Source organism: Oreochromis aureus, linkage group 5 (assembly GCF_013358895.1).
Source record: "Oreochromis aureus strain Israel breed Guangdong linkage group 5, ZZ_aureus, whole genome shotgun sequence".
NCBI lineage: Eukaryota > Metazoa > Chordata > Actinopteri > Cichliformes > Cichlidae > Oreochromis > Oreochromis aureus.
Window position 1 is genome coordinate 7,533,308 of NC_052946.1, and position 11,966 is coordinate 7,545,273.

At 40.4% G+C, this 11,966-nt stretch overlaps 1 protein-coding gene across 2 annotated transcripts; it reads right to left on the reverse strand.

Annotated features, from left to right (window-relative positions):
* Window positions 1–94: 94 nt before the first annotated feature.
* On the reverse strand, window positions 95–4,080 carry LOC116327049 (bactericidal permeability-increasing protein-like). 2 transcript variants are annotated; one of them, XM_039611956.1, is made up of 15 exons: window positions 4,063–4,080; window positions 3,913–3,987; window positions 2,840–2,950; window positions 2,638–2,752; window positions 2,405–2,536; window positions 2,165–2,320; window positions 1,988–2,051; window positions 1,591–1,651; window positions 1,424–1,515; window positions 1,147–1,323; window positions 1,005–1,064; window positions 761–928; window positions 610–677; window positions 483–525; window positions 96–405 (listed from the first exon to the last, which is right to left on the reverse strand). In XM_039611956.1, the coding sequence occupies exons 2-15, from the start codon at window positions 3,938–3,940 to the stop codon at window positions 196–198; spliced, it is 1,485 nt and encodes a 494-aa protein (XP_039467890.1). In that variant the 5' UTR covers window positions 3,941–3,987; window positions 4,063–4,080; the 3' UTR covers window positions 96–195. The 2 variants fall into 2 exon arrangements, with proteins under 2 accessions (XP_039467891.1, XP_039467890.1); XM_039611957.1 differs by lacking the exon at window positions 4,063–4,080 and having other exon boundaries at window positions 95–405; window positions 3,913–3,974.
* Between the last annotated feature and the right edge of the window lie 7,886 nt (window positions 4,081–11,966).

Here is an 11,966-nt window from a genome sequence, read left to right on the forward strand (position 1 = left end):
GTAATAACTATCCAATGTTTTCAACTACATACCCTGGCAGAGCTATTGGGTCTGCACAGCAGCTTTTTATGGTCTGTTCTTATTAAATACTGTTTCAGAGTTGTAGTTCTACTTTTACCATTGTCCAAAACTGGCTTGACATGAACATGTGGATACAGTATATAACTCGAGTACTTAAACATTCGTCTGCAAAGCTCATTGTATGCTCTGTGTAGGTCCTTCAAGTTGTTTGTATAATATTCCCCAGGACTTTGGATGCATTGAGAAAATGCAAATGGAAATCCTTTTAGGAACTTTTGGTGAAAAATCCTCTTTAGAGTTCAAAGTGAGGATTAACTCACCATTAACTGTGGGTATCACCACCCATTTGAGGACCCCTTGAAAGACATTTTCCAGTGGTCCCACCTGTAGGTTAGATGTAGGGTTAGTTTGAGTTGTTGCTGATGGTTCAGACTGTTATTGTATAAAAATGCACTTCTTACCTGAAAGTCTCCCACATAACTCTTGGCCAGGGTCAGATCCATTCTATACAAATTAGACTAAATTAGAACGTGATGTTCATCTTAACAAAGACCTCTCAGCCCTATTTTTCTTTGCCAAGTAACTCACTTGTTGAGGGTGACAGCTGCAGCCAATTTCATTTCACTGACAAACATACGGGCACTCACGCTGGCCTCCTGTCAAGGCAATGGTGGCTCATTTCAGATGGTTTTCTAAAACCACAAAGACTATTTAAAATCATATCAGCTGGGTAACTTACCAAGTTCAGAACAAAAAGAGGCGACAGAGTAGAGTTGGTTTGGATGGCAAAGGCCGTCACTGTGGTGGTGGCCTGGACTGTTGCGTTGTTGGGTTCAAAGGTCAGTGTGGGGATTTTCACTGTCTTCACCAGCAGCTTCATCATCAGACCTGGGAACTGCTTAGCAATCTAGAAAAAAAAGAAGAAATTCAGATGACAAGCTACCAAACATTTATACTTTAAATATACCAAATTGTGTTGTCACCTGTGGGATAAAGGCTCCAAATGTTTTGGTGTTGAGTCGGATTGGAGAGCTTTTTGGTATCTGCCATGACAAAGTGAGAATGGTTAGAGATCAGTTTGATGTCCTGAAAATAAGATATGAGACTCAGGAGGCAGCAGTTTACCATGTCATCAGTGACGGACAGGCTGAGGACTCCAGCGTTGTTGTAGACGAAGGCTGCAGAGTTGACAGTAAAGGCAGACATGCCGATGTACAACATGTTGCTGTTCTGGGGTGGCAGGTTAAAGGCCGCTGGTGAGAACGGAGGCTCCTGATGTTTCCCGATGTTGTAAAATTCCCCCTGAGAAAGAAGACCCAGAAAACAATGCTCCAGATTTTTTTAAATAATAAAATGATATCTTTAGATTCCTGTAAAAATGTAGTGTTGCATAATTCTTTACCTTCAAGCTCAGATCTATTGAGGACTTTAAAACAGTCGGTGATGATACCATGGAATATTCAATCTCTGCATACTTGTCCACCTTGGCTAAGACTGCATAGAGACAGAAGCTCACTCATATGTTCATCAGTGAAACAGCTGATTGACTAACTAAACAGGATACTTTACCATTGAGAGTTTTCAGCTGAGGGTTTAAATCAGATACTGCATCAGCCACCAGGGGGCAGATCTGCAACAACAAGTATTAAAAGAAGAACATCATTTTCAGGAAGAAATCTGGAGACAGTGATTTGTATCCGATAAAGTAATTATTAAAGGCTCACAGCAGCATTTCAAAATTAAACCTTTGGTGAATGTTTCAAACAAAAGAGCAGTTGTGAAAAAAATTGATTCATCAATGTACATGAGCAACAGTGAAGTTTGGGACATCTGTAGATGTACTTTTTACATTGTCTATTCATTTTACTTCAGAGTAAAAGATAATGTGAAACACTGTGCACGAGGAGACACTTCTGGTCAGTTGCACAAGCTGGATTTCTGCTGCATGTAGCTGATTTGCTCTCACCTGTTTCTGGAGTGCATTGCGCAGAGCCTTATCAATAAACGTTGTGAAGAGATTGTACAGCCAGCTAACAAAAGAGAAACAAAAACAATAACAGCAGGATTTAGAGGAATTCTGCCATTTGTCAAGAAAATGAGGTAAAATAGTAAAACTCTTCTCCCTCACAGCTGGGTTTCTCACCTTGCTCCACCATGAAACTTGACCTTTGCACTTCCAACAGTGGCTGAGCAGCTGGCAGTACTGACCGCTGGTCGGCCTGTCTCGTCACTCTTGATGGAGATGGTCGTAGCGATACTGAGACCATTCACATTCAAATCAAAAGACCCGCTGTCCTTTCTAGTAAAATAAAAAGGATATCAGATATTATATTTTTAAGCAACCAAATTATTTTTGCTATTAAAGAAATGTTATATCACTCACATTATTCGCAGGTACTTGACCCTCCAGTTTCCATTCAGACTGATGAAGGCATCACCTATAGACAGTGTGACTCCAGTCCCTGGCACCAGATCCACTGAAGACTTTGGTAAGCCCACATTAACTATGTGCATACTGGAGGAATTAATGTTTTGTTTGTTAAAGAAGGAAAAGGACAAAATAACAGTTTGCTACAGAATTTAAACACATGTAAAAGAAAAAATCTGGTGGCTTACTTTGACAAACTATACTGAACCTTTCCAATCGGAGACACCTCCTCTGTCCCAGAAAAGTCTGGAATTTTAATAGATCTGAGTTTCTGCTGGATGACAGCCATGCCCAGTTGCCTGCCTAAGAAAAACCAAAGAAAAAAGAATCTGATGAACAAATCCTGGAGAAATCAGTGCTTTTCTAAAAGTATTTTTACACAAGACTTACCATATTCAATGCCCTTTTCTGTCAGCCTGACCTTTACTCCAGGATTGGTGCTTAAGGTTGTGGGGATGAGAGCCACCAGACCCAACCAACAGCACAGGAACATCTCAGCAGCTGGAAAAAAAGGACAAGAACATCAGAAAAATTCCAGACAGAGCAGTATTGCGAAGAAAGATTGGAAAGAAATAAATTAAAGAAGATAAATACAACATTACTGAAGTACTACACAGTGGAGGAGAAGTATAAAGCGGTTTATTTCATGCTTCATTGAAAGAGCTAACAGTCATTGCTTCACATGAAACCACATGTCCCCTGAGAGGTCAGCAGGGTGAGCTTCAGCTATATCAAACTAGGCTGATTGTCAGGGCGTAAAGATGGTCCACCATCTTTACCAACACTGCGTGTTTCAAGCTACATGTGCATACAGCTTTAAACCAGAGCTGCAACATGCTTTTTGTCTACAGCGTATCATTCTCCCCACTAAACCAAAATAAAGCTGACCATTTCTAACTCATACTTCACTCTTGCTGCTGACTTTGCTTGAACTTTAGTACACTGCATGTGTGGATGGCAGATCTGGACTCTGTGCAAGTCTAAAATATGATAATGTAAAGTGTGTCTGTCTGAAGAATGTGGGTTGTTTTTGTTGTTTTATTGAGGATCATTTGGTTTTTACAGCCCACACTAGAAACCAAAACTTTTCTTTATACCCAGTGAAAAAAAAGCATCCTCAATTTTGTCAGTTTGGCTCAAGTATGTTTCATGTTTCATCTGAATGCAGATCTCAGTGTTTTCAACACTCAGAGTTGGTGCACTCAATACAAACCACATCTGTCTTAACCTGAGTTGCAACACTAGTTTGCTCAACTGATAACAAGTCTCTAACTTTATAACAACAATGAAAGCGCACGGAGAGACTAAATATAACTTATTTTGCAGTAGAGTAGCCACGTACCCTTTCAGATTTTACCCTTTGAGAGATCTGTGTTAACTGCCTGCACCATCTGTGTTCAGATTAAGCATTACAACTCAGAAAACATTGCTGCCATATACATTTAACCCACACTCACTCTTACCTGAAGCAACAGTTCGTCCGGAAGACATAGCTTGTCCTTTCTCAGACGATGTGTCAGCGTAGCCAAAGAGTCAGACTGAAAGAGGAAGAGAATCACATGCGCTCTAATTCACTTACTTAATCAGGAACTGAGCTTCTCAAAGAAACTCACCCAGCAACAATAAGCAAACATGCCGTTTGCAATGTCCCTTTATTGAATTTCATTCCACTCCCTTATCATTTCTTCACAAAAGACTAACAGTGTTGAAGTTAAAGATTATCAGAGATTTTAAAGACAGACTAAGTCAACTACTGTAAAGCTTGACATTGTTTGAAGAACTTTATGTCCTTGAAAATTTGTCCTCTTGTTTTTCAGGTATGTCTGTGTTTTAGTTCCTTGCATGAATTTACAGTAAGTACTACACAAGAACCAGGCACAACTCAACTTCCCACTTCCTCATCTCAGTTTTTCAAAGGATTATTGAATGTGTTCAGCTGCCAGGCTGGCTTTTTAAAGAGACAAGGGCTACTTTCCACTCCATCCCTGTGGACTCAGTATCAGTTATCAGTCCCTTGAGTGAATTGCAAGCATTCAAATGGACTCAAAGATGAACTAGGTGGATTTTAGTCTCTTTATTAAAGTCACTGGGATCTCACACAACACAATTTTGGCTATAAGCAAAGTATTAATGTGCTTATTGTGACTGCCATAACCTTTTAACTGTCCATGCTATCAAAAAATACTCTTCAAATTGCTGCTCTGAGTAGATAACCACATGTGTTTTTACTGTACTTTTACTGTAAATGCACATTTCGACTTTCTAAAAAACAGAAAAACAGAAGAAGAGACCAGGAAATGGTTCCTCAGTGAAAATCCAGTGTGACAACCACACAACCAAAACCAAAAACTTGATCATACATGTAATGAACGTCAAAGTTTACTATATCAGATTGTTTGCTCAGCAATATGCATCAATACTTTCTTTGTGATTTAGAAACCACTGAAATTGCTTCCTGTTTTTTGAATTGCTGTTTATGTTTAAAATACAAAGTCATCACACAGAAGCTGGTCAGTAACTGCGGTTATTGTCTGAAAACAGGAAGCCTTTCACTGAAAACTAACACAATTGTGTAAAACCTTTAAAGTGGGAAGAAAACACTCAGCTTGCTGCTGATTGGTGGAGGCACAAAAATGCAAGGTGGCATCCAGTCAGACCTGTTGTGGTCCACACAAACCAGCGGCTAGTATTAGACACGATGATTCGTAAGCTATTCAGTGTTTACTGCTGTTTTATGGACCATCAAAGCAACGTGGACATCGCCAGCAATCTGAACAGTACTGAACTTTTACACAGTGAGAAATCTGAGGCAGCATGAAGAGGTAAAAAATGGCAGCGGGCCATGGGGTTAAAGTCTCAGAGAATATAATGATTGTGCTGACAGGAGAAAAGGCATGTTGGGTGGATTATTAGTTTACAGCATTCCTCCTACAGTGCCTACAACTGCAACATACAAAGTAAAGAGGTAATAGGAAATAAAGTCACATGAAGAGCTTTGGTCATGTGACACACATTCTGAAGGAATTGTTGTCATTTTTCTTAAAGTCGACCACCTACAGCTGGATAGCAGACGGCCCCGCCCCTCCCTGAGCCTGGTTCTGCTGGAGGTTTCTTCCTGTTAAAAGGGAGTTTTTCCTTCCCACTGTCACCAAAGTGCTTGCCCATAGGGGTCATGTGATTTTGGGGATTTCTCTGTATGCACTATTGTAAGTTCTACCTTACAATATAAAGCGCCTAGAGGCGACTGTTGTTGTGATTTGGCCCTGTATAAATAAAACTGAAGTGAATTGATTTGACAGCTGCTTGTAGCCAAAAACCATTTTCTTTATTCCAACCTGAAACTTTATGCCATCAGCAAATACTTGGATGATTAGATAATGAATAGGAATTTAATTCAGATCTGAATTGCTGGGCAAGCTCTGTGTTATGTGTCCTATTGTGTTTCTCGTGTATTGTTTTGTGAAGACATCTGCATTTTAAATGGAGTGGCTATAATTAGTGTGGCAACACTGCAGCTTACAGAGGACCAGCTCCAACCTGAGGACCACCCCTATATAAGGAACCAACATGGCTCATTTGCTTCCCTTTCATTCAATCAGCCACAGCAGGGATAATTGAGACTTGTAGTTGTTCTGTGTCTAGCAAGAGAGAAGAAGTAAGCAGCACTGTCCTGCCTTTTGTTTTCTGTAACTGTTTTCACGGACCGGGGAGGCAAGCCCATGTTTTTTGGTTTGTTATTTTCGGGCAGGTCTTCTGATCTGATGTTGATGCACAGCTCTGTTTGTTGGTTGTTCTGACTTTGGCTCACCCTGAGGATTTTCTACTTCTGAATTTGTGAATCTGCTGAATAATAAATACAACACTTTTTTTTTTCTCTCTCTGTGGCTTCTCAGGGAAGTGGGTGCTTTTGTTTTAATGTCATGTCCTGTGGTTGTGCTAAAAAGTGATTTCCCCTGTTTCCTCCTTTATAAAGGGCGGGCCTATAATCTGTAAAATATGCATCAGACGTATCTCAGCAAATCATATCAAGTCATTTTTATCCATAAACAACATTCCTATCACAAATTTATATATAACCCCTTCATGTAATATATTTAACAATTTAGCAAAGACGTTACACATAATTATTACACAAAAACATTGGAAATCACTTTTTTGCATAACATCGGCCGCTAGACGGGATGTAACACACGGTTGTTCAATATGCAACAGACTACAGTTAAAACCACAAACCCTCAATGAAACTCTGTGAATATGGTCCCTTAAAAGGGTTCAAGCAAGGAGTTTAGATTAGTACGCACTGCTAGCATAAAAAACATCAGGTTTTTATAACTGTAGTGAAACAACTCGTTATTACAACAGGAGACAATTTAACTGCTCCAAATGCTTTTGGCACAGTCACAGCTGCTCTGCAGAAATTGCTCCTCTCACTGGTTTGTGTGCAGATAGGAATGTCACTGTTATTCCTGAACTCAAAGGTGAGGTGACAAAAAGTTCTAACGTCTAGTAACTGATTTTGTCCACTTGGTGGCAGCAGAAACATGTTTTACACACCTTTAAGTTGTTGTTGTGGCGAACGCTCCCAAAGGGTTTGCCACAACAACACATCCAGCAGTTCTCTTTTAGCTCTATTTTTGCTCTCTACCAACTTCCTGAGGAAATATTTGTCTCGTTATCTGCTAAATGCACTACGTTCACAAGCTGGACACGCAACCGTTTCTTTCTACTGTTTGATGTTTAGAGTAAGTACCATTCAGTGGCTTTTTAGACTTTTTAGACTCAAAACATCAGGATAGACTGAAGCTAAAGTGAAACCTCACTGTAAAAACAGAAAAGTAATGTGGAGTTGTTCCACTATGTTTAACATAAGCTACTAGAAAATCTCTGAGATAAAAATAAATAACACATTTTCATTAGCGGCATGATGTCTTTAAAATGGATTCAAACCTTTGCTTCATCTTGATTTTCCTAAATTCCTAAGCTGACACTGATACAATGTTACTCCTTTTCTGAGAGGCCATTGGACAGTCAGTGTACAAGATCCCTTCATACAGGTGTGGTGTAATTAAGAGTGCTTTAAAGTTCTCAAAACAGGTGTAAGGTAACAGGAGACTGATGGACTCAAGAAATATGGAGCTAATCAAATCCATCCATCTTCTTCAACTCAGGGTCACAGGAAGCTGGAACCTATCCCTGCTGCCATATGGTGGGAGACAGGTTGCCAGTTTGTGAAAGGGCTTAAAGACAGACAACCAGTCACACCTACGGACAGTTAAAGTTAGCACTTAACTTGCACTCAGGACCTTCTCGCTGTGAGGCGACAGTGCTAACCACTGTGCCATGTACTCTCCTGAAATAACAAGATGATTGAAAACATATTGCCTGAAGATACAAGGAGCAGTGGCAGTGAAGACAGGTGGATTTAAATACCTGGGATTGACCGTTCAAAGCAGACAGTAGAGAGTGCAGGCAGGGTGGAGTGGGTGGGAGAGGAGTGTCAAGGATGATTTGTTACAGAAGGGTAGCGAGAAGAGTGAAAGTGAAGGTTTACAAGATGGTAGTGAGAGCTGCTATGATGTGTGGTTTGGAGACGGCGGCGCTGACAAAGAGACAGGAGGTGGATCTGGAGGTGGCAGACCTGAAGGTTTCACTGGGAGTGACCAGAAATGATTATATTAGACGGACAGCTCAGGCTGAGTGGTCTGGACATGTGCAGAGGGACAGTGGATGTACTGAACCAATGATGGTGACTATATGCCAGGCAGGAGGAAATTGGAAGGCCAGAGTAGGGATTCATGAGTGTGACATGTAGATGGGTTGGTGTGATGGAGGATGTTAGAGTGAAATGGAGGCAGATTATCTGCTGTAGTGACCCTCAAAGGAAGCAGCTAACAGAAAAGCCCATAAACATTGAAATCAAAAGCACAGTCATGCATATTTTCAAGGAGAGGCTTACAGGACGGGCTTGCTATTTCAGGACACACTGACACTGCTGTTGCTGAGACTTCCTGAACTGGAGTGACATCTTGTGGTCACAAGTATATATAACATACACATTACTTTATATGTGGTTCTGAGGGGATCCCTCAGACGACCTCGGGATTGTGATTTAATGACACTAACATTTACTATGTTTACATGCTGTTTATGGATAAACCCAGTCTTCATGTTTGGAGAACTGTTTCCGTGATTACTCATGTTGCTGCCTCTATTAATCAAGCTAATTACACAACATCTAATGTAATTGCAACACTCCAGGTCCAGTCTGCAGCTCAATGAAAGCAAACACATGAAAAACAAACTACGAAGAGCTTTTAGTTTCACACTATCACACACGCTGCATTCGGAGCCTGGTATGAAGTAGGTTAATTTGCAGCCAGCAGGGGTGCCTCGAGGTCTTGCTTGGGGATTTAAGAGATCACACACTTCATGCTCTGTTGTGCTTGTCCAAAAAAAGAGAAAAAAGCCCTTTCAGTGTTGCAGTGTGTGACGAATCAACACTGGCACGTGGACAATAAGGTCTTTTGTTTCTTGGAGGATGAAAAGTAGACAAAATGTTTCTGTCAAACTCAGTAATTCTCTTTAGTTTTTGTGACATGAATTAGCCTAATTACTGGATGAAAGATTAATGGGTAAGTTGACTGAATGCTGGCTGAACGCCTGTAGCAACTGTTGCTGAGGCTCTTATTATTTAAACCTGCTTGGTGACTCAAACCGAGTGAGTGATGCCTGCACAGCACCCAGAGGTAAGCCCATATAAGTGCTTCTCCTTGCTGTTGCTGATTTGACATCTCTGTGTAGGCACGCAGAGACTGCGCCTGACTGGCGTTCGCCTCAGTTCCCCGTCTTAGTTAAACCTGTTAGGGTGTGACTGGAACACCTGCAGGTGTGTGCAAAGCCTTTAATCCCACCCCTTTTCCATCACTCAGAGCTTCTCCTCACAGCGTGTCTCAATTTGGATACTTTAAGTACACTTTCAATTAGTTCACCACATCCACTGGATACATACTTGTGTAGTGAATTTTGACAGTGTTGTGTTTTTTTAAAATGAAGTTGTAAACTACCAAAAATGCTGAAAATTTGCTACGGCTGAATGCAGTTGTGCCTCTGATAACACAAAAATATTTTTTTAACGTAATGACAACGGTACATTAGAAAAACGTAACAGTGTTGTCAGCACTCACTGAGCTGAACTCAACCCAAATAACCAAACACTGGTTTCTCAAATTGAGGAGTCTGAGAACCTACTTTGAGTCCAAAAGTGTATTTATATAATATCATACGTTGCTGTACAAAGTCCTCTACAGATACCTGGATGCTGTACTTCTAGTACATCTGAATATGGACTGAAAGTGGAATATACACATTTTTCACTTTCAGAACATCATCAAAACTTTGATTTTAGTAGACGGCCGAACTTGTTGGACAGTTTTCTGGGCGTTTTTGCTGTATCTCATGTTTTTCTTCTGCCTATCTGATCAAGATTTAGATTTTTTTTTCATCTAATATAACCCATCCGAATTTCAGTACTATTCCTGATTCTTATAGACCCTGATGTGCTACAAGAGACAACAAAACAAGGAGATGGTTACTTCAAATTAGCTTAGCGAGAAGTTAAATGACCACATCCAGTGTCAACAACTGCAACTTTATAAGCACTTCTGAAATAGTTAACATCTTATTGCCAGCATGTTTCATCTGTCCAGAACACCAAAGTGTAAACATGGCATGCTGTTATTTGCTATAGATTTGTGAGCCTTTTAGAATTTTCTGTATTTCTGCATGAACATGACCTCATTTGACTTTCATAGAAGTCCTAAAAGTAGAAAAAAGAACAGTCATTTAAACAAAAGTAGACATGGTTATCTATGTAATGAGGAAAATGTTTCAATATTACGCAAACTGAGAGTGGAAAACTTTTCTTTTTGGTATGTTTCAGCTGTTCCTTTCTTTTTTTTTTCTTTTTTTTTTTTTTTTTTTTTTTACCTCACATTTGTGCAGAAATGACCAACATTTCCTGTAAACACCTTCAAATGCTACTGCTTTCCAGGCTGAGGGATGCCTGGTTTCCTGAGACACAGGTAGAATGTAGGTCCTGTTACCTTCTTGCAAGGAAACAAAGCTAGGAGAGCTGTCTGTTGACTCCAGGGCTGTTTTAGAAAGCATCCCCTTGTTTCATTGCATCCTATATTGAAGATGTAGATTTACTAATCAGCAGTTTGCATCAATAAACACACTAAAACACTGCATGTAAACAATTTGATGTTAAACACATGCCTTGTATGAAGATAATATTGGAAAGAAGCATGCTTTTATTAAGGTGAATTTGAATTTGTTGGTCTGATATGTAAAACAACAGCTGAGGTGATGCAAATAGACGAAGCGTGTGTTTATTATTCATCCACTCTCATGTTATCCGACTATGGAACAAGATGAGCTGTGTGAGTCTGCGTGTCTGGCTCAAAAGACTCCACGCTGATGTTTTTTAGTCCAGAGTGAGAGCAGACAGCAGGTCAGTTTATTCAGTCAGACATTGAGTCTGAAAGCCCTCTTAGTTGTTGGGGCCATTTGGACACATAGCTTTTCACAGCCTAATGTCTGCGGGCACTAAAAGAGCAGCTAAAGCACTCACGTTGGGGGAAGATGAAACACACGGCGAAAAATGCTCTGCAGCTCACTACAGAGGAGGTAAAAGAGTGGTTCATGGAGGAGTTCATGCAGGGTTCAGCTTGCTTTGCTCCTGCCTGCAGGCTGTCCACACTCAGACCTGCAACAGAGAGCCTGTTCCTTTTTGTCTTCAGCAGTGAGTTTAACTTGGCCTGTCAGCCTGCACAGCTATGAAGAACCGTGGAGTGACTGCGAAGTGTCGAGTCACAGTTAACTCGTCCAGTCACTGATTTTCACTGATGGCATTTTCACCTGACCTGACTGTTTTAAAACTGTATTTTATAACAGTTTTATGGCATTATTTGTAATAAATGCATTTTTTTCTTGTAAAAACATGTTCTTAACCAAATGTAACATTTCCTTTTTAATGCCAGATGTGAATCATCTTGGTCAGCTGGCTTTTTGCTCTGAACTTGGAGCAGTGGTGCACTTCTGCCCCCTTCAGAGTAAAGGCAGCACGGCACATGAGATATACATCCAGGGCAAATCTGCTTGAATGGCAGCACCAGTTTAGACGTTCTTCTGCGCTGCTTGGCTCGGCTGAATGTACCACCTTTGTCACCATACTGTTAAAGTCACAACTGCTTCAGGCTTTTCTAGGATCTGATGAGAAATCCCCCTTTAATATTTCACTGTTATGGTCCTCGGAGCCTCCTGACTCTTCTGAAAACAAAGATCTTTTTCTCTCAAACTTCAGTTGATACTTTTTTTCTCCACACTGACATTTGCAGTCCAACTCAGAGCAACTAATTTCTTAGGATTGATGATACACTTTTCAGAGCTGTATATATAAAAAATAATAGCAAAGTTGCCTGAGATGAATCAAAGAAAACTCAAAGCGGGATTATAG

Bases quoted from the DNA above. Each gene is read 5' to 3' on its own strand.
- LOC116327049 (XM_039611957.1), bottom strand. From the start codon at position 3,940: ATGTCTTCCGGACGAACTGTTGCTTCAG. The intron at 2,753-2,839 runs GTAAGTCTTGTG...GGTTTTTCTTAG, and splicing joins AGAAAAGGGCATTGAATATG to GCAGGCAACTGGGCATGGCT. The intron at 2,537-2,637 runs GTAAGCCACCAG...TAATTCCTCCAG, and splicing joins GTTCAGTATAGTTTGTCAAA to TATGCACATAGTTAATGTGG.